The 23435-nt window shown below is 35.0% G+C and overlaps 1 protein-coding gene across 4 annotated transcripts in view; it reads left to right on the top strand.

The window, feature by feature from the left end:
• LOC106062496 (protein FAM184A-like) overlaps positions 1–17811 on the top strand; it is a 121255-nt gene extending 103444 nt beyond the window's left edge. For all 4 annotated transcript variants that reach the window (XM_056033496.1, XM_056033484.1, XM_056033490.1 and 1 more), the window contains exons 10-18: positions 10086–10236; positions 10857–11069; positions 12028–12181; positions 13108–13235; positions 14913–15097; positions 15454–15600; positions 16104–16221; positions 16753–16857; positions 17060–17811. In XM_056033496.1, the coding sequence (XP_055889471.1) occupies positions 10086–10236; positions 10857–11069; positions 12028–12181; positions 13108–13235; positions 14913–15097; positions 15454–15600; positions 16104–16221; positions 16753–16857; positions 17060–17212 (1354 nt within the window). In that variant the 3' untranslated portion in view covers positions 17213–17811. The remainder of the gene's footprint in view (positions 1–10085; positions 10237–10856; positions 11070–12027; positions 12182–13107; positions 13236–14912; positions 15098–15453; positions 15601–16103; positions 16222–16752; positions 16858–17059) is intronic.
• Positions 17812–23435: the final 5624 nt, after the last annotated feature.

The following is a 23435-nucleotide window of genomic DNA, read 5'->3' as shown; positions in this document are numbered from 1 at the left end:
ACAAATAAAACTTGTCAGAGAAACATTCAGGACAGTGAAACACACCCTCTAAAACTACCATGCGCAAATGTAGCCTAAAAATCCACACCAGTCGCCTCCGAATAGTTTTCGAAAAGTATCCTTTAGTATGACGAGTGACCTTTATCTAGACTCTAGATCTATATCTAAAATCTAGATTTTAAAGCGATGGACAAAATTAAAAATATACATTTTTTTTTAAAGATTTTGAGTGATTTGTTTGTTCTCAGTGATTTGTTTGTTCTCAGTGATTTGAATGCATTGCTCTCTATCTCTGTCCCCCACCCTTCTTCTTCCCTCAAACCCCAAACCACTTTCATATTCACTTAACTCTTGATTTCATCTCCTGGACTTACTCTTCTTAAGACCTTCAACAGGTGTGCGCGTCACGGTAAAGAAATCTTCTCACTGAATATAGTCAGTTGTGTACTAACTTGACCTTTCATCTGATTGGATCGAAGTAGGTGGAACTGCATACTTTAGTGGTTTCCTGTAGTTTATAGGTAACCTGAGAAGTAGTGCTCAAATTATACAGTGGTACTCTTACCATTGGCATCTTGTAAACCCCGTCCTTGGCGTTAAAGAGCTTACCAGTTCAAAACATTTTAGATTGGTTATACAGTCGGTTTCATCAATAGGCGAATTTAAGGAAACAAAATTAGACATCGGTCGATATGACGAACTCAGAAAATAATAGACTTCTGAGTTAGGCAAAGGGAGTTGATTGCAAATATCATGCGCAATAATGCAAATACACTCACGTCAAATAAAATATTTTCAGCACGCTCCATATCTTGTAAAATATTATTCAGATCTTGGCTGTGGCATTATACTATTGCATGTACAAAGATCATTATTTTCCTTCCAGTAAAGTTTATTAGGAAATCGGGTCCACGATGAATTGAAATTGAAAAAAAGACTTTAAGGAAAAGTACATCATTAAATCTAAATAACAGTAGGTCTACTTTTAACCTTTGTTCCTATCATTTAAATAAGTCAATGGCAGACGTCAACATGAAATATTAGAATCACTTTCTAAAATAATCACAACATTAGAAATGAATGTCCATCAAAAGAACATTCATAATTCCTTATTTATTTACCATTCAGCTTAGTTTCAATGATTATACTGAAGACGTATATTTTCTACTCTAGTTTTTCCACATTCACTACACTTTTATTTTCTGGCTTGCATTTAAAGAAAATATATCTGTACATAGGCTGATTGATTCTTTTATTCCCTATACCTTTTTTTTGTTTAGTTCATTTTAGTTTGGACCTTTGTGTAAAATAAAGCTCACCTATGTCTTTCACTGTCCACAACACAGTGCTTGCATTGACAGGCTTTCATACATAGTCGTGTGCTATGAAACATTTAGACTAGATTTTAAATCAGTCTAAATCTTATCTCGATATCTGTTACACAGAGGATGATGTTTTGGGTCAGTTTTTACACCTCATTTTCTTTGACCAAATGGTATCAGAATTGAACGTGAATACATTTCTAGTATGCTGCAAATCTCTCCAAGACCTAATTGGTGGCTTTATGTTACTGGCGTAACCGATGGGTTAGGTGTAATATAGTTTCAACATTTCTTAAGAAATGAATAACTAACAAACTCATTTAAAAATCAGTGACTGTGATTATGACTAGAGTATTTGAGTTATCAGCACAATGTTTTGAATATGGCAATGAGGAAGTAAGAATCACCTTCAATCACTTGTCTATATATATTTTTAAAAAATTGCTTAAATTACGCCATTGGCTATTGATTACCACATGGGCCTCCATTCCTAATTGTTACAAACCTTATTTCAACTCACTCTGTCTGGTACAGATCTTTTACACCCTATTTCTCCCACTTGCAGATTCTCCAAGTTGAAACTTTGCACTATGTCGATGACAATACATAAATCAGTTTAAAAAAAATTAATCCATTAGGTAATAATTAGGGGACGTTATTGCAGTACTGATATATTTTGCACTAATTGTGCGGTTCTTTATTTTTATAAGGATATTTTTTTGTTTTACTTCTTTTCTGAACTATTTGTTAATCGCCCAGTCACCTAGTTATGCCAGCCTCATCGCTAAATCTGTCCACCCTAAATCTATATATAACACTATCGGTCATAGTGCCTTCTTTACGCTGCTGCTACCTTCACCCCCGCCCCTTCCCTCGCACACACACACACTCACACTCCCGACCCAATTTCTTTGCCTTAGTGCATCAACTCCTCTCCAGTTTACGACTGAAGCCAGTCACTAATCTACTACACTACTTAATTGACGTGTTTTTTTTTTTTTCTTTGCTTTTGTACTTGGCCATGCCAGACATCACCTGGGACCCAGGGAAAGTGAAGCACGCCAGAAGCTGATCGCTGCGCCTGCGCATGGAGTCACATTCATCGTGTCAGGTGTTCCGTCCTGTCTTACAGAGGGGTTTATTTCTTCTTTGTGCTGCGTCTCTAGACAATTTTATTGTCTCCGCCATTGAAAGAGAAATCTGTTTGATGAGATTTAGTTCTTCTACTTTATTTCTAACGTAATTCCGCTACTATCTCTAACCCTTTAGTTCCCTGTTGAGTTGCGTTGGAGGCAAGATGAAATGGTAGTGCCCCCCCCTCCCACACACACATTTTGTCAAAAGACAGAGGGCGCGGCAAAGGGGGGGGGGGTACTTTTGTAAAATAGTATAAAAATAATTAAAATTTCAATAAATGACATTGTAAATACTACTAGGCGAATAGGTATTTATTATACTAGTATTATTATATGAGGCTATAAGTTATTAGGTCTATATATATACTTGTAGTCAATTCTTCTCACTCAATCTCAATAATAATAAGAAATAAACAAACAACGACTGGGGCAGATGTTTACAATTGGTGGCTTAGATTTAGAAATCAGTTGTCTAAATGCAATAAAGGAAGGAGCATTACATCTTTAAGTGTTTCCACTCGACTGCCACCCCTGCTCCTGTGAATCAATAGGAGATTAGGAGTACGCTGATAGTTGAGATGTTAAGCAGAAGTGTCGCTCGTCAATAGCCCCCCTCTCCTCCCCCCTCCCAAAACAAAACCCAATTCGTTTTACAAAGGGACTGCATAAAAAAATGACTGGAGTATCTCTAAATGAGCTGATAATGTGGACATTCTATTCTTCACAGTAAGAACACTTACAATTGTGTCTTGTAGAATTTTGAGCACGAGTTAAATCCCAAATATAAATACAAACTTTTTATTCGTCGCAGTTGCTTCTGAATCTTCAAATGTAAATGCTTTTAAAACCCAATAACGGTAAAATTCACCCAGACATGCCTTTCTTTCTCCCCCCCCCCCTCACATTCTCCCAACTTGTTCAGATATGTGATTGGATCATAGCGTAGTGAGATAAGTGATAGGATCATAGCGTAGTGAGATAAGTGATAGGATCCTAGCGTAGTGAGATAAGTGATAGGATCCTAGCGTAGTGAGATAAGTGATAGGATCCTAGCGTAGTGAGATAAGTGATAGGATCCTAGCGTAGTGAGATAAGTGATTGGATCATAGCGTAGTGAGATAAGTGATTGGATCATAGCGTAGTGAGATATGTGATTGGATCATAGCGTAGTGAGATAAGTGATAGGATCCTAGCGTAGTGAGATAAGTGATAGGATCATAGCGTAGTGAGACAAGTGATAGGATCATAGCTTAGTGAGATAAGTGATAGGATCCTAGCGTAGTGAGACAAGTGATAGGATCATAGCGTAGTGAGATAAGTGATAGGATCATAGCGTAGTGAGATAAGTGATAGGATCCTAGCGTAGTGAGATAAGTGATAGGATCATAGCGTAGTGAGATAAGTGATAGGATCATAGCGTAGTGAGATAAGTGATAGGATCATAGCGTAGTGAGACAAGTGATAGGATCATAGCGTAGTGAGATAAGTGATAGGATCATAGCGTAGTGAGATAAGTGATTGGATCATAGCGTAGTGAGACAAGTGATAGGATCATATCGTAGTGAGATAAGTGATAGGATCCTAGCGTAGTGAGACAAGTGATAGGATCATAGCGTAGTGAGATAAGTGATAGGATCATAGCGTAGTGAGATAAGTGATAGGATCCTAGCGTAGTGAGATAAGTGATAGGATCATAGCGTAGTGAGATAAGTGATAGGATCATAGCGTAGTGAGATAAGTGATAGGATCATAGCGTAGTGAGATAAGTGATAGGATCATAGCGTAGTGAGACAAGTGATAGGATCATAGCGTAGTGAGATAAGTGATAGGATCATAGCGTAGTGAGAAAGCTAAACACATGAAATGGCGATAAACAGAAACAAAATTGGTACAAATGTTTCTAATCGCATAGATTTATTGTTGTTGATGTATTACAAATTTCATTACACGATTGATCCGAACTGATTGATACTATGACACTTCGTCTAAATTTTTTTTTTGTTTTTCTTGGGTTTTTCTTATGTTCACTACTTCCACCATCTTCCTTCTCACTGATATGTGGAATACAATGAAACACGTGGCACAGACATTTCTAATGAAATTCAATTGATAAAGTTTAATTCTATTTAATCCAAATTTTTTTCTTCCCCATTTGTATTTGAAGAATTAACGGTTTGCTCACGTGACCCACCAAACAAAACGGTCGTCTGCTTATTGTACTGGCATCGAATCTTCTGCTTGTTTATCCAGTTCCTTCCCCCTATCGTTGCTACAAAAGTGCAACGTTTTGAGAAATGCAAATATTGACGAGCAAAGTGGAACGAAATTCAAGTTTTCAGTTTTAGTTGACTGTTTAGACAAAATGTATTGATGTTTGCTTTATTCACATTTTCCATTACAATACATTTGTTTGATTGTCTTGAGTGCCGTCTTAGTTTATGCTAATTACTCTGAGATTATTGTCCAATTATGCTGGCAAGGGAATTAACCAAGTGTCTCAAGCACTTGAACCTTTAGATTTCTGTTGGTTTAATATTTTCTATTAGTAAGCACTTCCCCTGTCTTGTTTTTGTTAGCGTCTTAGATGTTGAAATGTATTAGAATATTACTTTAAAATTTGTGTCAGTTAACTATCAATTCTTCACCACCTTCATCTCTTTTCGTTCTTGCTGCAATATAAGCTGTTTATGAGAATTTTTAATTACAAATGAAGAATCCGTAACACGTGATTCACAAATAGCTGTTTGATATTCATTCAAATTTTATTTCTTTAGGCCGATATTGTTTAAAAAAAAAGAAATGTCAACACTATTCACAGCAAGCTTCAAGGTATCAATCTGATATACGCCTACAATGGCCTACAATTAGTGAGACCTGTCACTAACTTAAAAAAACAACAACAACAACAACAACATAGGTTAATTTATGCATGAGAAAATTTGTCGTAGTTTTCTTGCCAACTGAAGAGGTTGATTCTTGCCAACTGAAGAGGTTGATTCTTGCCAACTGAAGAGGTTGATTCTTGCCAACTGAAGAGGTTGATTCTTGCCAACTGAAGAGGTTGATTCTTGCCAACTGAAGAGGTTGATTCTTGCCAACTGAAGAGGTTGATTCTTGCCAACTGAAGAGGTTGATTCTTGCCAACTGAAGAGGTTGATTCTTGCCAACTGAAGAGGTTGATTCTTGCCAACTGAAGAGGTTGATTCTTGCCAACTGAAGAGGTTGATTCTTGCCAACTGAAGAGGTTGATTCTTGCCAACTGAAGAGGTTGATTCTTGCCAACTGAAGAGGTTGATTCTTGCCAACTGAAGAGGTTGATTCTTGCCAACTGAAGAGGTTGATTCTTGCCAACTGAAGAGGTTGATTCTTGCCAACTGAAGAGGTTGATTCTTGCCAACTGAAGAGGTTGATTCTTGCCAACTGAAGAGGTTGATTCTTGCCAACTGAAGAGGTTGATTCTTGCCAACTGAAGAGGTTGATTCTTGCCAACTGAAGAGGTTGATTCTTGCCAACTGAAGAGGTTGATTCTTGCCAACTGAAGAGGTTGATTCTTGCCAACTGAAGAGGTTGATTCTTGCCAACTGAAGAGGTTGATTCTTGCCAACTGAAGAGGTTGATTCTTGCCAACTGAAGAGGTTGATTCTTGCCAACTGAAGAGGTTGATTCTTGCCAACTGAAGAGGTTGATTCTTGCCAACTGAAGAGGTTGATTCTTGCCAACTGAAGAGGTTGATTCTTGCCAACTGAAGAGGTTGATTCTTGCCAACTGAAGAGGTTGATTCTTGGCATCACTTCTTTTTTTGTGTGCTCGATGAAAGATCGAAACATTTTATTGAATTGTTAGTAAGGCTTCTTTTTATTGTTTAATTTTCTAACAAAACTGACAGAAAAGTTGTACATGTATTTCTATTTGGGTTTTTGTCCAGCACATTTTTAGGCCTAACATCATTGACTTCAAGTCTTACCATCATTGAATGACTTCAAGGAAACTTTGAGTTAAAAAGCTCTTCTTTCACATATATATTTGTCACTATAGGAATTTGGGTACTAAGGTCCTGAAAACTTTTTTTTTTTAAACTTACACAAACCAGTTGAGATTTTAGATTAAATGAAATAGGCACAAAAAAAGTTCTTTAAAAACTTTTCAAAACGTTTTTTTCTGGTTCTTGATTTTGGTTTCTTTTTATTGTTCGTCTGGTTACATTCTATCTAAGTTTTGTTTGCTTTTGTTCGTCTGGTTACATTCTATCTAAGTTTTGTTTGCTTTTGTTCGTCTGGTTACATTCTATCTAAGTTTTGTTTGCTTTTGTTCGTCTGGTTACATTCTATCTAAGTTTTGTTTGCTTTTGTTCGTCTGGTTACATTCTATCTAAGTTTTGTTTGCTTTTGTTCGTCTGGTTACATTCTATCTAAGTTTTGTTTGCTTTTGTTCGTCTGGTTACATTCTATCTAAGTTTTGTTTGCTTTTGTTCGTCTGGTTACATTCTATCTAAGTTTTGTTTGCTTTTGTTCGTCTGGTTACATTCTATCTAAGTTTTGTTTGCTTTTGTTCGTCTGGTTACATTCTATCTAAGTTTTGTTTGCTTTTGTTCGTCTGGTTACATTCTATCTAAGTTTTGTTTGCTTTTGTTCGTCTGGTTACATTCTATCTAAGTTTTGTTTGCTTTTGTTCGTCTGGTTACATTCTATCTAAGTTTTGTTTGCTTTTGTTCGTCTGGTTACATTCTATCTAAGTTTTGTTTGCTTTTGTTCGTCTGGTTACATTCTATCTAAGTTTTGTTTGCTCAAAAATACACGTCGTTGTAATAATAAATTAGTAACCTTTATAACAAGTATACCTTCTTAAATCTAACACACCTTTATAACAAGTATACCTTCTTAAATCTAACACACCTTTATAACAAGTATACCTTCTTAAATCTAACACACCTTTATAACAAGTATACCTTCTTAAATCTAACACACCTTTATAACAAGTATACCTTCTTAAATCTAACACACCTTTATAACAAGTATACCTTCTTAAATCTAACACACCTTTATAACAAGTATACCTTCTTAAATCTAACACACCTTTATAACAAGTATACCTTCTTAAATCTTACACACCTTTATAACAAGTATACCTTCTTAAATCTCACACACCTTTATAACAAGTATACCTTCTTAAATCTCACACACCTTTATAACAAGTATACCTTCTTAAATCTCACACACCTTTATAACAAGTATACCTTCTTAAATCTAACACACCTTTATAACAAGTATACCTTCTTAAATCTAACACACCTTTATAACAAGTATACCTTCTTAAATCTAACACACCTTTATAACAAGTATACCTTCTTAAATCTTACACACCTTTATAACAAGTATACCTTCTTAAATCTCACACACCTTTATAACAAGTATACCTGCTTAAATCTTACACACCTTTATAACAAGTATACCTTCTTAAATCTTACACACCTTTATAACAAGTATACCTTCTTAAATCTCACACACCTTTATAACAAGTATACCTGCTTAAATCTCACACACCTTTATAACAAGTATACCTGCTTAAATCTCACACACCTTTATAACAAGTATACCTTCTTAAATCTCACACACCTTTATAACAAGTATACCTGCTTAAATCTCACACACCTTTATAACAAGTATACCTTCTTAAATCTTACACACCTTTATAACAAGTATACCTTCTTAAATCTTACACACCTTTATAACAAGTATACCTTCTTAAATCTTACACACCTTTATAACAAGTATACCTTCTTAAATCTTACACACCTTTATAACAAGTATACCTTCTTAAATCTTACACACCTTTATAACAAGTATACCTTCTTAAATCTTACACACCTTTATAACAAGTATACCTTCTTAAATCTTACACACCTTTATAACAAGTATACCTTCTTAAATCTTACACACCTTTATAACAAGTATACCTTCTTAAATCTTACACACCTTTATAACAAGTATACCTTCTTAAATCTAACACACCTTTATAACAAGTATACCTTCTTAAATCTAACACACCTTTATAACAAGTATACCTTCTTAAATCTAACACACCTTTATAACAAGTATACCTTCTTAAATCTAACACACCTTTATAACAAGTATACCTTCTTAAATCTAACACACCTTTATAACAAGTATACCTTCTTAAATCTTACACACCTTTATAACAAGTATACCTTCTTAAATCTCACACACCTTTATAACAAGTATACCTTCTTAAATCTCACACACCTTTATAACAAGTATACCTTCTTAAATCTCACACACCTTTATAACAAGTATTCCTTCTTAAATCTAACACACCTTTATAACAAGTATACCTTCTTAAATCTAACACACCTTTATAACAAGTATACCTTCTTAAATCTAACACACCTTTATAACAAGTATACCTTCTTAAATCTTACACACCTTTATAACAAGTATACCTTCTTAAATCTCACACACCTTTATAACAAGTATACCTGCTTAAATCTTACACACCTTTATAACAAGTATACCTTCTTAAATCTTACACACCTTTATAACAAGTATACCTTCTTAAATCTCACACACCTTTATAACAAGTATACCTGCTTAAATCTCACACACCTTTATAACAAGTATACCTGCTTAAATCTCACACACCTTTATAACAAGTATACCTTCTTAAATCTTACACACCTTTATAACAAGTATACCTTCTTAAATCTTACACACCTTTATAACAAGTATACCTTCTTAAATCTTACACACCTTTATAACAAGTATACCTTCTTAAATCTTACACACCTTTATAACAAGTATACCTTCTTAAATCTTACACACCTTTATAACAAGTATACCTTCTTAAATCTTACACACCTTTATAACAAGTATACCTTCTTAAATCTTACACACCTTTATAACAAGTATACCTTCTTAAATCTTACACACCTTTATAACAAGTATACCTTCTTAAATCGTACACACCTTTATAACAAGTATACCTGCTTAAATCTTACACACCTTTATAACAAGTATACCTGCTTAAATCTTACACACCTTTATAACAAGTATACCTTCTTAAATCTTACACACCTTTATAACAAGTATACCTTCTTAAATCTTACACACCTTTATAACAAGTATACCTTCTTAAATCTTACACACCTTTATAACAAGTATACCTTCTTAAATCTTACACACCTTTATAACAAGTATACCTGCTTAAATCTAACACACCTTTATAACAAGTATACCTTCTTAAATCTAACACACCTTTATAACAAGTATACCTGCTTAAATCTTACACATTTTTATAACAAGTATACCTTCTTAAATCTTACACACCTTTATAACAAGTATACCTGCTTAAATCTAACACACCTTTATAACAAGTATACCTTCTTAAATCTAACACACCTTTATAACAAGTATACCTGCTTAAATCTAACACACCTTTATAACAAGTATACCTGCTTAAATCTAACACACCTTTATAACAAGTATACCTTCTTAAATCTAACTCACACACTCCTGTCCATAAAAAATCACTCTCAATCAATCCAAACATATACGCTTGTTTCACAAGATAAGTCTTGACACAAAAGATTCATTGGTGATGTTTTCTTTCTCAGAGTAGAGTGTGGTCATCTAAGACAAGAGCTGACCGCCCAGAAGGAAGACGAGAAGAAAGCAGCATTAAACCAGCTGACACAGTTGAAGAATGAAGAGATAGCCACAATCAGAGCTGACCTGAACGCTAGAATATCGCAACTCCAAAAAAAGGTGAGCTTTCCTTTATATACCATTCCCTACACCAGTACTAATGTCTAGTTATCACAAAGCGATTTGGTTGATATGTTAGTAAAAATACAATAATAGCTTTTTTTTATAGCGCTACTTGCATGCATATATCATGCTCAGAGCGCTATGGGTGGAGGGGGTATCTGGGAGAAGGTTTTCCGTGCTGCCTTTAGGCGCTCAGTAAACACAACTCTGCTCGAGTCGAGTGTCGAACCTCGAGCCCCCTTCATAGGTAGCCTAGACAAGCCTAGTTCAAGCTTACTTAGCCTCTCGACCACGCTTCCCACACTGATCAAAATCAAAACCATTAATTGAATTACAACTTAGAAAGAAACACGCTAACGACAAAACGAATAGGTCTAGAGTAGTATACCATACTTTTGAAGTACTCCTTGGTTCAAAATAATTGTTTACTGAATTTGCTATTTCGATTCTAATTTTTCACAAGCAATAAGAAATATCGAAAAAATGTTCTTTTTTGTTAAAAATACTTTCCATTGCAACATTTGTTCTTTATGGTTAAGTGTATTCTTAAATAGTTATATTTTTTTGTCCTCTAAAGTATATTCTCCCACTTGTATTCTTTCTTGCTTCTCTTGCAGATGGAAGAACTCCAAGTTCAGTTTGACAGCACCAAGTCTATTCACGATGCTGACTTTGCCAAGTGGAAGTTTGAAAGAGATGAAGAGAAAGAGCGACTGAGCCGTGAGATGCTGGAGGCAGCAAGAGAGTACTCAAACAAAATCTCTATCATGAAGGAAGTTCATGAGGAAGAGATGAAGAAACTCAAGTCCCAGCTGGAACAGGAAAAGATGGTGAGTTGAGTACCATGACTGGTCACCTAGTCACCGGACTGACTTCATTACTTTAAGCCATTGTGTCTAGTCATTGCGTCCAGACTTAAAGGGTCACTTTGTGAAGAAACTTGAGATGACTCAGGCAACAAAAAGAGCGACTAATTAATGTTGGTATAAGTGGATCGCAGTGACCCTCTTACTAGTTATTTGTTTTTATTTGTGTGTGTGTGTTGGTGATTGACTTGCTGGATACTACTTGACATGAGACACTTAAACCTAGATATTGACATTACTTTTGAAACATCCTTACTCTATGATCTGGGCTTATGGAAGTTTATTCCTAACATCAGATTTGCTTAAAATCATCCAATTAAAATAAATTACACACATAGTCCTTTAAATATTGATACTTGGTCTTTTGGTTGTAAAATATATGTATATGATTGTTATGAAAATTGTATTCTGTATCGGTTATCGTTCGTATGTTTACATGTGCTTGTAACTTGTCCGTGAGAATGTGTTATAGAAATGTGTGTTGTGTTGTCATTCAGTGTATTAAAGCCATACTTTACAGACATGGTTTTTGACTCTCTTATCTTTATGTTCATAACAATGATATTCATTTTGCTTATTTGTATTTGTATATTTGTAACCTTATGTTTAGGTCTCCTAGACTTGATTTAGTATCTCTGATTTCCTACAGTATGTTTAAGACTCAATGATTGCTACACATATTATACTTGCTTGTTAAATAATTAAGACTCTAAATGTCTATAGAGTAAAGGATAGTGTCTCAGACTACACAGTATAGTCTACAATCAAAACGCTGTGCCTAAAACTAAACTTTTACAGTGTGTCATGTCTAGTATTAATCTGAAACACTATCTTAAGTCTAAAACATAAACAATGTTTAAATCTCAACCTACACTTTTAAATGTGTATTGGACCAAGCTGACTACATTATCTACTTGTACAGAGCCTTGAGGCAGAACTCAGGAAGCGCCACATGGAAGAAGTCCAGGCTCAGCTGTCTGCACATAAAGCTGCAATGAACCAGAAAGACCAGCTCGCCAAACAGGAAATGCAAACCTCTCTGGACAGTCTCAAAGACAAGCATGTGCAAGAACTAGGTAATTTTTACAGCTTTTCTATTTATATTTCTACCGATAACAGGCTAGAAACTAACGCTTGCTTTAATATGTCTAGGTGTCCCTGGTTCAGCTGTATTTACAAATAAACAAGTAACACTTGATCAAACACTTAAACTTTTAATCATCATTTCGGCATATCACACACTGCCCTCTCTACTTTTGACAACTAACTCACTTCCGGTGATTCGCTCATTTGTAAAATAGATTATACATACATACCCAAATTCACCCGTGACAGTAATATATCTACAATTAGCTAACAGGCAGAGAGAAACTATTTTTAAGACAGGAGCAATTAAATGTGTACACTATTGTTCCTACTTGACATACTTTTAAGCTAATACATGTCATTGTATACCTGGTCTTTATTGACGAATCCCTGCCCTATTGACAAAATGTTGCCTGAACAGCAATAAGTGATAAAGTAAATCCATGTAACAAATGACTATCATTTTCGGACATGTTGTCTGAATAGGAAACTGAGTAAATATGTGTAATGTGAACGCAAGAGTATATTCTTTTGTTACATATTTATAGACATTGGTCTTTTACTATATGAATTACCTTAGTTTTAGAATTGACACTATATTATCAACTAACGTACTTACCATTTATATAGACTTAACTGACTTGAGTGCATCAATTGATCCCAATTAGTAATGAGAAGACAGGCTGATAATTTAACCAAAGTAGTTTTAACATTATTCTAAATCAATAGCTCATATATTCAGCCTTTTAGATTTTTTTTCACTAGAGTTTAGACTAGTGGGTTTGCATGTTTGTTTTTCTACAGGCTTGATTGAAGCCATATTAAAGCAGACACTTGTGTCGTTTCATTTAACATTTATGAAAACATAAGAAGCTGTATTAAGAATTGTAATTTTAATAAGAGGTTTTAATTTCAGAACGTTTCCAAGCTCAGTTGGAACAGGAGAAACTTTTCGAGTTGAAGAATTTAAAAGATGTGCATCAGAATGAGCTAACTGCTGCCAGGATGGAGCTGGACAGAGCTGTGGAGATCTCCAAACAAAAGGTCAGTTTGCTTTGAATGGAAAGTTTAAGAAGGTATTGACTGAATAATTGGCCAGTGTCTTCTTAATTAATAATTGTCATTTACATCACCTTTTAGTAGAATTGCTAGTTGCTTGTTAAAAGTATCATTAGCCTTGTCAGGGTATTCAATGGGTCTGTGACATTAAGTAGCTCTTGAATAATTTTATATAAGTTTACAGACAATCCTTCAAGAATATTTCTTCAGATGTAGTGTTTTAAAGATTTTCTGTTAAAACTAATTTTTAAAAGCCATCTTTACTTTTTTAATTTTTGAAGCCAACAAAAAAAAAATTATTTTTCTACCAGTAATCATCTTACATTCTAATAGTCAAAAAGTACAAAACATCATACTTCTACAATAGAGTTCCCAGCCTATAGTATATTTCAAGAGATTTACTTTTGAAACATTTTTACATTGCATATTACAATAGTAATGTTTAAAAAGTTGTATTTTGATGTTTGTTTTTTTTCATAGATGATTAATTTTAATTTCCACTAAATTTCCTTTTAAAACTTTTTTTTTTTAATAATAAGATTGAAAGTTCTGAATTTATCATTTCTTTCTATTCATGTGTGCTTCCACATCCTATTGCAATATCAATTCAGTCCCCTGTCAGTCTATTTTTATATTTAATTTTATGTGAATGTTATTGTTATCAGATAACTCCAAGTAAACACCAGACCAGAAATGTTCTGCTACATAGTGCTGCTCCCACACACAGGACAATGTGGCAGAAAACAACTCTCTCAGTACTTGCTTTCACAAACCTGGCCAGTGTTATCACGTCCGCAGGAAGTCATATACTGGCCAGATTGTCTTACTCAGACACACTTAAGCTTTTCTTTATTAAAGGAATGTATTCATCTGTGTCCTCCCCCCCCCCTCCTCTCCACTTAATTACATCAATTGAATGTATGAGTATATTTGTAGGAATGTAAAGTGTATATTATTTGACATCAATTTGAATAATGATTTATTTGTCACAACATCTTTACGTCTTAATGATTCTTCTCTCACAACATAAGATGAAAAAGATTTTTTTAGCTCTTATAAGATAAACTATTTGAATGGGTAGAGTGGAATGTATAGCTGACACTTGATTACAATAATTGAGCATTATTTGTTATCAAGTTTCTGTTTGTTGAAATAATGCCAAAACAACCCTCTCTCATGTTTTGGGAAATTGATGCTCTGTGCAATATGATTCAATCTCTCTTTTGGACATGTGTTTGTTGGGGGAGGGGGGGGGGGAGGTTTAACAGGAGTATTTGAAAAAAGTTTCCATTCTGTCTTAAAACGCTCAGCTAATACAACTCTGCTTGAGTTGGGATACAAACTCGACCTCAGTAGATAGATAAGAGGCTAATACCACTCAGCCACACATACTGCTTTGTCTTAAATTCATTGAAAATGTCCACAATATACTTTGATTCATGGTGGTGAACATTCTGTAGCATGCATTGAGTTTGAAATACAGTAAAAAAAAACTTTGAAATGATTAAATATCAATATTTTTGATATTCATAGACATTGTATTTTATGAAATCTTTAAATCTGTTTGATAATATTACTTTAAAACTGGTTGGCAATGTATCTTAATAACTTGGTGATAATTTATCTTTATAATTGTTTGATCATTCTGTTTTCTGTTTTTAGGAAAAAGATCACCAGCTCCAATCAGAAGAGCTGAAGACAGAGATTGGCTACAGAGAGCAGCACATCAAAAACCTTCAGGATCAGTTGATGAAGGTCCAGGAGCAGACGTCAAAGCTGAAACAAGAAATAGACAGCAAGCTGATGGAGATCAAACAAATCCAGAAACAAGCAGCACTTCAGTTGAGGTCAGTTCGCTCTCATTGTTTCTCGACATTTCTTAAACTTTGTTGAAAAGTTGGCTTCTCCTGAAACTTGGATTTAATATTCAAGAGCTGTTATGGAGAAAAACATAATTATTCCTAGACAAATTTTAAGTATCTTTGATTTATTTGTACAATTATACATTTTGAAAACGGATTTTATAAAACAAAGTTATTCTTAATCAATCTGTTGTTTTTCTACATCAAAAGAAGGTATTGACTTCTTGGAGCATTTACATTTACATGATAATATTTTTTTATTATTATTATTTTGGTCTTTTTAAAAAATGATTAAAAAAGCTTAGAATTTTTAAAAAAAGTATTGATTTTTCAACTGACAGGTTACAGGAAGATAAGTTTAAAGGTCAGCACCAGGTGTTAGTGGATAACATGACTGCAGACCATTTGAGAGAACAGCAAGAAATGTTGAGCCAGTTTAATACAGCCCAGTCTATGATGAAAGATAAAATCTCTCTCTTACAGATTGAGTAAGCTCATGAATACTTAGATATTCATTACAGATTAAGAAAGCTCAAGACTACTTAGATATTCATTACAGATTAAGCTCAGGACTATTTAGATATTCATAACAGATTAAGTAAGCTCATGACTACTTAGATATTCATTACAGATTAAGTAAGCTCAGGACTACTTAGATATTCATTACAGATTAAGTAAGCTCAGGACTACTTAGATATTCATTACAAATTATGTAAGCTCAGGACTACTTAAATATTCATTACAGATTAAGTAAGCTCAGGACTACTTAGATATTCATTACAAATTAAGTAAGCTCAGGACTACTTAGATATTCATTACAAATTATGTAAGCTCAGGACTACTTAGATATTCATTACAAATTAAGTAAGCTCAGGACTACTTAGATATTCATTACAAATTATGTAAGCTCAGGACTACTTAGATATTCATTTCCCATCACAATTCATTAGAAAATAACTCTCTTTCAGTGTTCCATATTTGTATTTTTCAGATTGGAAGAAGCCAATGATCGTTACACCCGCCGTGAATCCAGACCTGAAGATTTAGAGCTCATTGATTCACTCAGGTGTGAAGTTTCTGAACGTGAGATTAGAATCAAAGATTTGATTGTAAGTTTATTTTTACTTTTAAAGCATTCATTGCTGTGTAAATAGGTCAGGAAGAATAATCTCAAAATGTACAGATTTTGCATCTAAAGGGATGATTATAACTTGTACACATCTCCATGTGTTAAATTATTTCTTTATGTAAGCTGAAGATTTAAATTCTATCAAGTCATATTTTTCCAGCCTGATTCAGGCAATGTTCCATACTCTAATGGTACTTTGGGAAAAAAAAGTGTTTAACTGAACTTTATCTGAACCTAGCAATGAAAAATGTGATGTGCTTGCTCTACTCTTCAAATCTTCATTTTACTTTTCATCTATTATAGAGAACATTCAATTTACTGTTGCATTAAAAAAAACAAATCAAAAACTTATTTCTGAGTATGTCTAGCAGTATGGCCACCACAAGCGGTGTGAGCTTCACAAGTAGTGTGGCCACCAAAAGCAGTGTGAGCTTCACAAGCAGTGTGGCCACTACAAGCAGTGTGGCCATGTGTCATTACTTTAATGTTTTTTCAATCTATATTCCCAAAGGAAGAGAAAAGGTTTTACCAGCTGGAACTTGTCAATCGAGAGACCAACTTTAACAAAGTCTTCAATGCCACACCCAATGTTGGTGTCTTGAACCCATTTCAAAAAGTGAGTCACACATTTCTCTCTCCACACCAGAAGTTACTTTATAAACTCTTGAGTATTTTGTTTTGGACTTTATTATTTGCATCTGGTTGTTACTTGTAGATAGTCAGTTAGTTCACTTAAAAGTTGTGGACTCCTAAATAAACATTTCCTTGCTACGGACTAAATGGTGAATCCCTTTCATTATTATTGTTTTTGTTTGCAGCCCAAGAAGAAAGTGGAGAAAGCCTTTGGTAGTGGGATCAGCGCAACTCAACGTTTGGACCCTTTGCCTGGCTCACCACTGCATGATGGACAGTTGAACCCAGCCAAGCCCCTACCACCTCCTACCACCTTCACCAAGAAATTTCTTAGATAACTTTCTCTTTTTTTTTTAAATGTTAAATTGAGTTTGTTGATGCAAGCAGGAAGTAATATATCATTATGTAGAGCTGAACTGATAATAGTCAAGTCTACTTTCTTGTTTGTTGTGGGATTCAAAATGATTACAAAATATTGCAACTATTTGACTGTAATTGTTGCAAGTCTTATACTGGGAAGCTGTGTTGTGATATAAAAATTAGTGTAAATTTTTATGTGACCTGATACTGATAGTTTTATTTTATCAGCCTTTGGCAATGTATACAATTAGCAAGTTACTGTGATGTTGTACAGTTGTTTTTTTTACTGCTGACTTGACATTATACTCTCCTATCCAGTATACATTTTACTTAGCAACCAATGACAAGTACAGTCCTTTGCATGTCTTTATATTTAGCTAGCCAGGAAAACCAGTGACTTGGCAGAATTTAGGTCATTGGTTAATATGCACGACTAAATGCATGCATGATGTGTAGGACGTAATCATCTTCTTTTTTGAAGTACCATCTGTATTATATAAGATAAGATAAGAAGAAGATTTATTATCTAAGAATTACTGCATGTTGAGTTAGTAATAATAAAACATTACTGAACAAATATGTTGGTTTTTTTTTTTTACATTGTTACTTTCATGTTTTCATAAAACTTGTGGGAAGCGTGGTCGAGAAGCTAAGTACTCTTGAACTTGGCTTGGCTTGGTTACCCATGAAGGGGCTCGTGGTTTGATACCCGACTCGAGCAGAGTTGTGTTTACCGAGTGCCTAAAGGCAGCATGGAAAACCTTATCCTAGATTACCGGCCCCCCCCCCCCCCCAAACACACCACTGGTCCACAACTGAGATTGGACCACAGCGCTCTGAGCTTGCTTTAGGCCTAAGCATGAAAATATCGCTATAGAAAAGCTATAATTTATTTCAATTTTAAACTAAAAATTTGGTTGTTACCACAAACATTTTCTGTTTTTGCCATTTGGGTTTCTGATTTTCAGTTAAATTCACCTGCCTACATTTAGAAAAAATTTTCACCAGCAAATATTAGGCAATACACCCACAAACATTTCATTATTTAGCCAGCAAATATTAGGCAATACACCAACAAACTTTTCATAATTTACCAGAAAAGGTCAAACAATACACCACAATTTAGCAGCAATCAATACTAGACTGGTAATGGTACCAACCCCCCCCCTTTTTTTTTTCTAGAAATGCATAAATGCATCCTTGGTGCATCCCCATGGGAATTATTACACATGACAAAGAGTCAGAAGATAAGTTACTGGCGACCCATATCTCAGCCATTGTGACTGAGTGTGTGAAAGAATTGAGTATCGACGATTGATTTAAATGAGATGCCTGATGCTAGCCTAGTCGTACAGACTTTAAGTTATCTAATTGTCTGCTGCCGACATGTCCAGGTAGGACGACAGTGGGAGGAGTATTAAAGACCGGAAGTTGTCATAGTTGCCTACTGGCTGGTCTGTGAATCATCATTTGTGGTCACTGGTCAGTCGTATGTAGAACTGGATAGCTGATAGGAAAAAAAAAGTAAACATGAAGACCTCCCACTTCTAAAGAGAAGCTTGTCAGATCTACCAACTAGGTATAGCCTAAGATCCTTTAACTGGGGGGGGGGGGGGGGTAATTTGCTTTTACCCTAAATGATCAACCCGAACTATTGACCTGTTTTATACTTTAATAAAAAATGTAGACTATTTTGATTTTACAGCAAAACTGATTTTGTTGCACCCAATTCTTTTTTTTTTTTACTTCTAACTTTCTCGTTGAGTTATGTTCATCTAAATATTGGAGTCTGTCACGTGATTAGAACTGAGACTATAGCATGATAATTCTGATGATGCAATGAAAACATGCAATCAGACATTAAAATCGACGACGATATCTCCCAAACTTTTTTTTTCTGTTCTTTAGTGGGCGAAAAAAAAACAGGAAAACAAAAGCGAAGGCCACTTGAGAAATTTAAATATGATATTTATTTGTTTCTGTTTATGTTCTATTCCGTTGACTACAGGCATATTTACTGTGTCAGAAATGCATTCTTTCACTAGTCAAACCTGCCCGATGACACCAGTGGTCGTGTCCTGCTCTCTTTCCCCCTAGCTCTCGTATCCTGGTCACAGAACAGGCTGTCCATTAAGTCTCAAATTCTGCTCTCACTCTTTCACTCTGTTCTTCTATTTGAGTCTTGCTCTCTCTTGCAGTTCAGAAAAATAATTGATTTTGCTCTTCACTTTAAGCAGTTCAGTTCCAATGTTGACACTAGAGAAAGAGCCACACACCCAAGTGACTTCCTTGATGCACAGGACAGAACAACAAATCACAAGTCATAGAAAGTGAGAAATTTTTTTTTTCCATTTTGTTTTCTTCACGTTCGATACTTCGATCTATTTTGTGCGCCAAGCGAATGCGTCAGGTGACACTAGATTGCCAGATTTTGTGCTGAGCAGATCGGAGTATATTGGAACGAAACACCGACGTAATGACTATACATCTAGTCACCATCATCTGTCTTCTCAGTCTGTTGGTGGAGATAAAGCCAGTGGGTAAGAACAAACAAAGAGTTTTAGAATATATACCTTTTTTTTTATTTCATCAACTTTTAACATGATTTTGTCACGATCATGGTCAGGACTTAATTTTTTTTTTCTATTTTTTTTTAAATGCGGCTGCAGTTGGGAAAAGCCAATTTTGATGTTTCAGTTATGATTAAAATATTTAGCTCTATTTAAAAAAATTAAAGTTAATCATTCTCTTTATCATGTTAAAAATATATGATTTTTTATTGTCTTTGGAAAGCGCGCTCTATTATTTCTGAAAATTAAGTAGGTATGGAATTTCGAATTTCGGGATTTTTAGGAGGCCATTGGGGTTTGATAGGTACATGACACTAGTTGGGGAAAGTAAAGACGTTTGGTCGTTGTGCTGGCCACATGTCACCCTCGTAAGCAGTCGGCGATAGAAACAGATGACCTTTACACCATCTGCCATTTAGATCGCAAGGTCTGAAAGGGGTACTTTACTTTTTTTTTTACTTTTAATAAAGAAAACTTTTCACGAACAAAAATATTTAATTTCACTTTTGTCTTGAATTTCCTTGAACTAGTTGCTTAGGCTATTCATCATCTCCGGATTGGGTTTTCTTGTTTGTTTTTGAAAAGAAGTTTACATGTTACCGGCAAAGTTCGAAATAATTCTCCGTTTCCTGATTTCTCTAGCCAAAGAGAACACCTTATTATATTTTTTTTACCATGATTTCTTTTTTCTAACGCAGCCCACTGAAATACAGTGTCCGTCGGCGATCTATTTCAGCTTTCTAATTTCTTCTGCGCCAGTTTTCAACAAGTGCTTTTCATTGGGTCTCAAATGTGTTTTTTCGTGGCCTTTGTGAGAGCTCTCCCACTGACTTTTTCAGAGGACATCTGCTGCCAGCTACTTCCCTCCATGCCAGTGAGGGAGGAATGTCGACTGAGATTTTTATAGCTCTAACGGGGTCACCTCTGTAACGCCGTACTCCTTTAAGCTCGCCAAAGAAGTTCGCCTTCGGCATGTGATCGTCTCTCATTCGGGATAAGTGACAGTTTCGACCCAGCGCAGGTGTCGAATGGTAATTAGTGCTTCTATACTGTCCACACCGGCCCCCCAACAGAATATTGTTATTTGTAATGTAGTCCTGCCAGCGTATGCCCATTGAGAGTAGGGAAGTATTTATGTGTAATGTAGTATTGCCCATTGAGGGTATGGCGAATAGGTCCCTTCACTTTAATATTTAGTTAATAAGGAACACACGTTATAACATTTAAAACATAATAACCATTTTTTAAAATCAATATAAAATATAGTTTCTAAGTGCAATTATCTTTATACTCACTTTACATTACTTTACAATGACCACTAGATGTATTCTAGACTGAAGTAAACCCTCTAAACAGTGGCGTAGCTAGGGTGGGGGAAGATGGTGGATAATTTGAAAATTCCCCGGGCCTCTACTTGAAAGGGGCCCCGAATGAGTGTTTTTTACATAAAATATTTAATATTACGCAAAATGCAGGGACCCAAAAGAGGTCAAGCCCTCACCGGGCCCCAAATGATGGGAAATTCCTAGCTACGCCCCTGCCTCTAAATCTAAAAAAATAACAAACTTAATTTACCAGGTCAAGTCATTCACTTTTAAAATGTTCTTGACAATGTCAATCTTATGACTTTCCGGGACATCGACATACATCAAAGAACTGGTGAATTTAGGTGGCGATTCTTTACCATTTTTTTTAATCTACATCTTATGCTTCTATATATGACATCAATTCACTGATTTCAAAATTCTGAGTCGCGATTTATCTGGCTCCATCTGCAACAAAAAAAAAATAAAAAGACTTATCAAATCCGATAATGAAGCAGCAAACTTTTCTACAGTTGCTACAAGAGAATGAAACTTAGTTTGCCTACCATCATATATGAAAACTCTCTCTCAATTTGATGAGCTTCATATATGTTTAAATAAAATAAAATCTGTTATCCGAGCTTATCGGAATGAAGGGAAACATATTTAACGACATCTTTGAATAATTTTAAAACCAATCTCTACATGCTGCTAACGTTTGTGTTATTCTTGTGATTTGAACTTAGTGTGAGAGTCAAACCGCCCCCCTCCCCTTTCTTTCATTTGGACGATGGTGCACTGAGCTATATAAAAGCAATTTAAATATTTTTTAAAAAATCTCTTTTGCCGAGCGAGACATTTAATTATATTACTAATTCTGACTTTTGATTGAAGCAGTGGCCTAGCTAGGGTGGGTGAGGGGGGGGGGGAGTGGGGTCAAAATTCGAAAGCAACCTCCCGGGCCCCACTTGAGGGGGGCCACAAATGAATGCCTGAATTTTTTTTTCACATTAAATATTTCGCCACTGCCATGTAATCTTGCTATTCACGTTATTATATAAATTAGTGACCCTGTTGAATTTGTTCCACACAGATTAAAACTCTTTCCAAGCGGGGTTACTCCCAGGGAGCAACTTGCTATATAGGGTTTGTTTCATTATTTTTATAGTTGTTTCTCACAAAGATCAAGTATCCCTTAAAGTTTGTTACTTGGATGTCGAGAGTTTTGAAATAAAAGAGTCATTCCTTGGTTACTTTGAAATTGTAAGCCTTGTGCACAACATTATGAAGAACTTGTTCTGAAAACTCTTAAAGATATTGAACTGGACTTCGATCTGCAGAGGTCAAACCTATGCTAACGCTGCTGTAATGAGTGGCCCACTGTCTGGCCTGCAGAAACGTCTGAGACAAATCCAAAGGCAACATTTCTGAATTGTGATAATCACTCTCAGCATAGCTTCAATGTCCGTAGAGTCCAATATATTAGCTTTGATTCATTTTGTTAATATGGCCCGCGACATGAGTGTCAGTAATTAAAATGGCCCGTGGGCCGAACTAAATTGGTCTTCACTAGAATATATGAAATCGAAATAACTATTATCTATTTTAATAGCTAGGATCCGAACTTTGTCGTCATGGATACCCAATATTTTAGAGAAATATTTATGCATATAAATGCTGGCGATTTAAAGATGAGTTTTTCTTTTACAATCCCCTATGACAGAGTGTGAATGTGCTACAGGATTTACTATCATCACTTTGAAAAGTGTAAAATATCTTTGATAAATATCAGTGATGTCTGCACAGATCCTGCTCCAAGTATGGTAGTATGTTGGTCTGAATTTCAACCTTTGGTAAAGAATGAGTCGCCAAAAGTTATCGGAACTCAGTTTGCGATTCATCTCGAATATTAATACCAAAAATAATGCTACCAAAATTTAAAAAAAAAAAAAAGCAATGAAAAACGTCACTGCAAGGATCAATTGTAATTTAACTCGCGTCTAAAAAAAATCCAATTCTTCCAAATAAAACATCAAATTGTGCAAATAAAATTGGGGGAAAATAATATTTACATGTTTCCAATCTGATGTGCTCTCTGTGAGGAAAATCACATTGAACCTGACATTGAACCTGACTTAACATTCCATGCTCACTTACCAATGAAAGTCAAAATTCAAGACGTTTAGGAGACAGAAATATTTTTTGGACTGAATAGAGATCCAGCGAAAAATGTCTATTTCTCTATAATGACACAAATATGGATCAAGCGTTTGCAGTCATGTCTCAATTGGTCTGTGTTGCAGTTTCTTCTTCAATTTGCAATACTA

This window comes from Biomphalaria glabrata, chromosome 1 (genome assembly GCF_947242115.1).
Source record: "Biomphalaria glabrata chromosome 1, xgBioGlab47.1, whole genome shotgun sequence".
In the NCBI taxonomy this organism is placed as follows: Eukaryota; Metazoa; Mollusca; class Gastropoda; family Planorbidae; genus Biomphalaria; species Biomphalaria glabrata.
The sequence above is the reverse complement of the archived record's forward strand: the minus strand, read 5'-3'. Positions and strand labels throughout refer to the sequence as shown.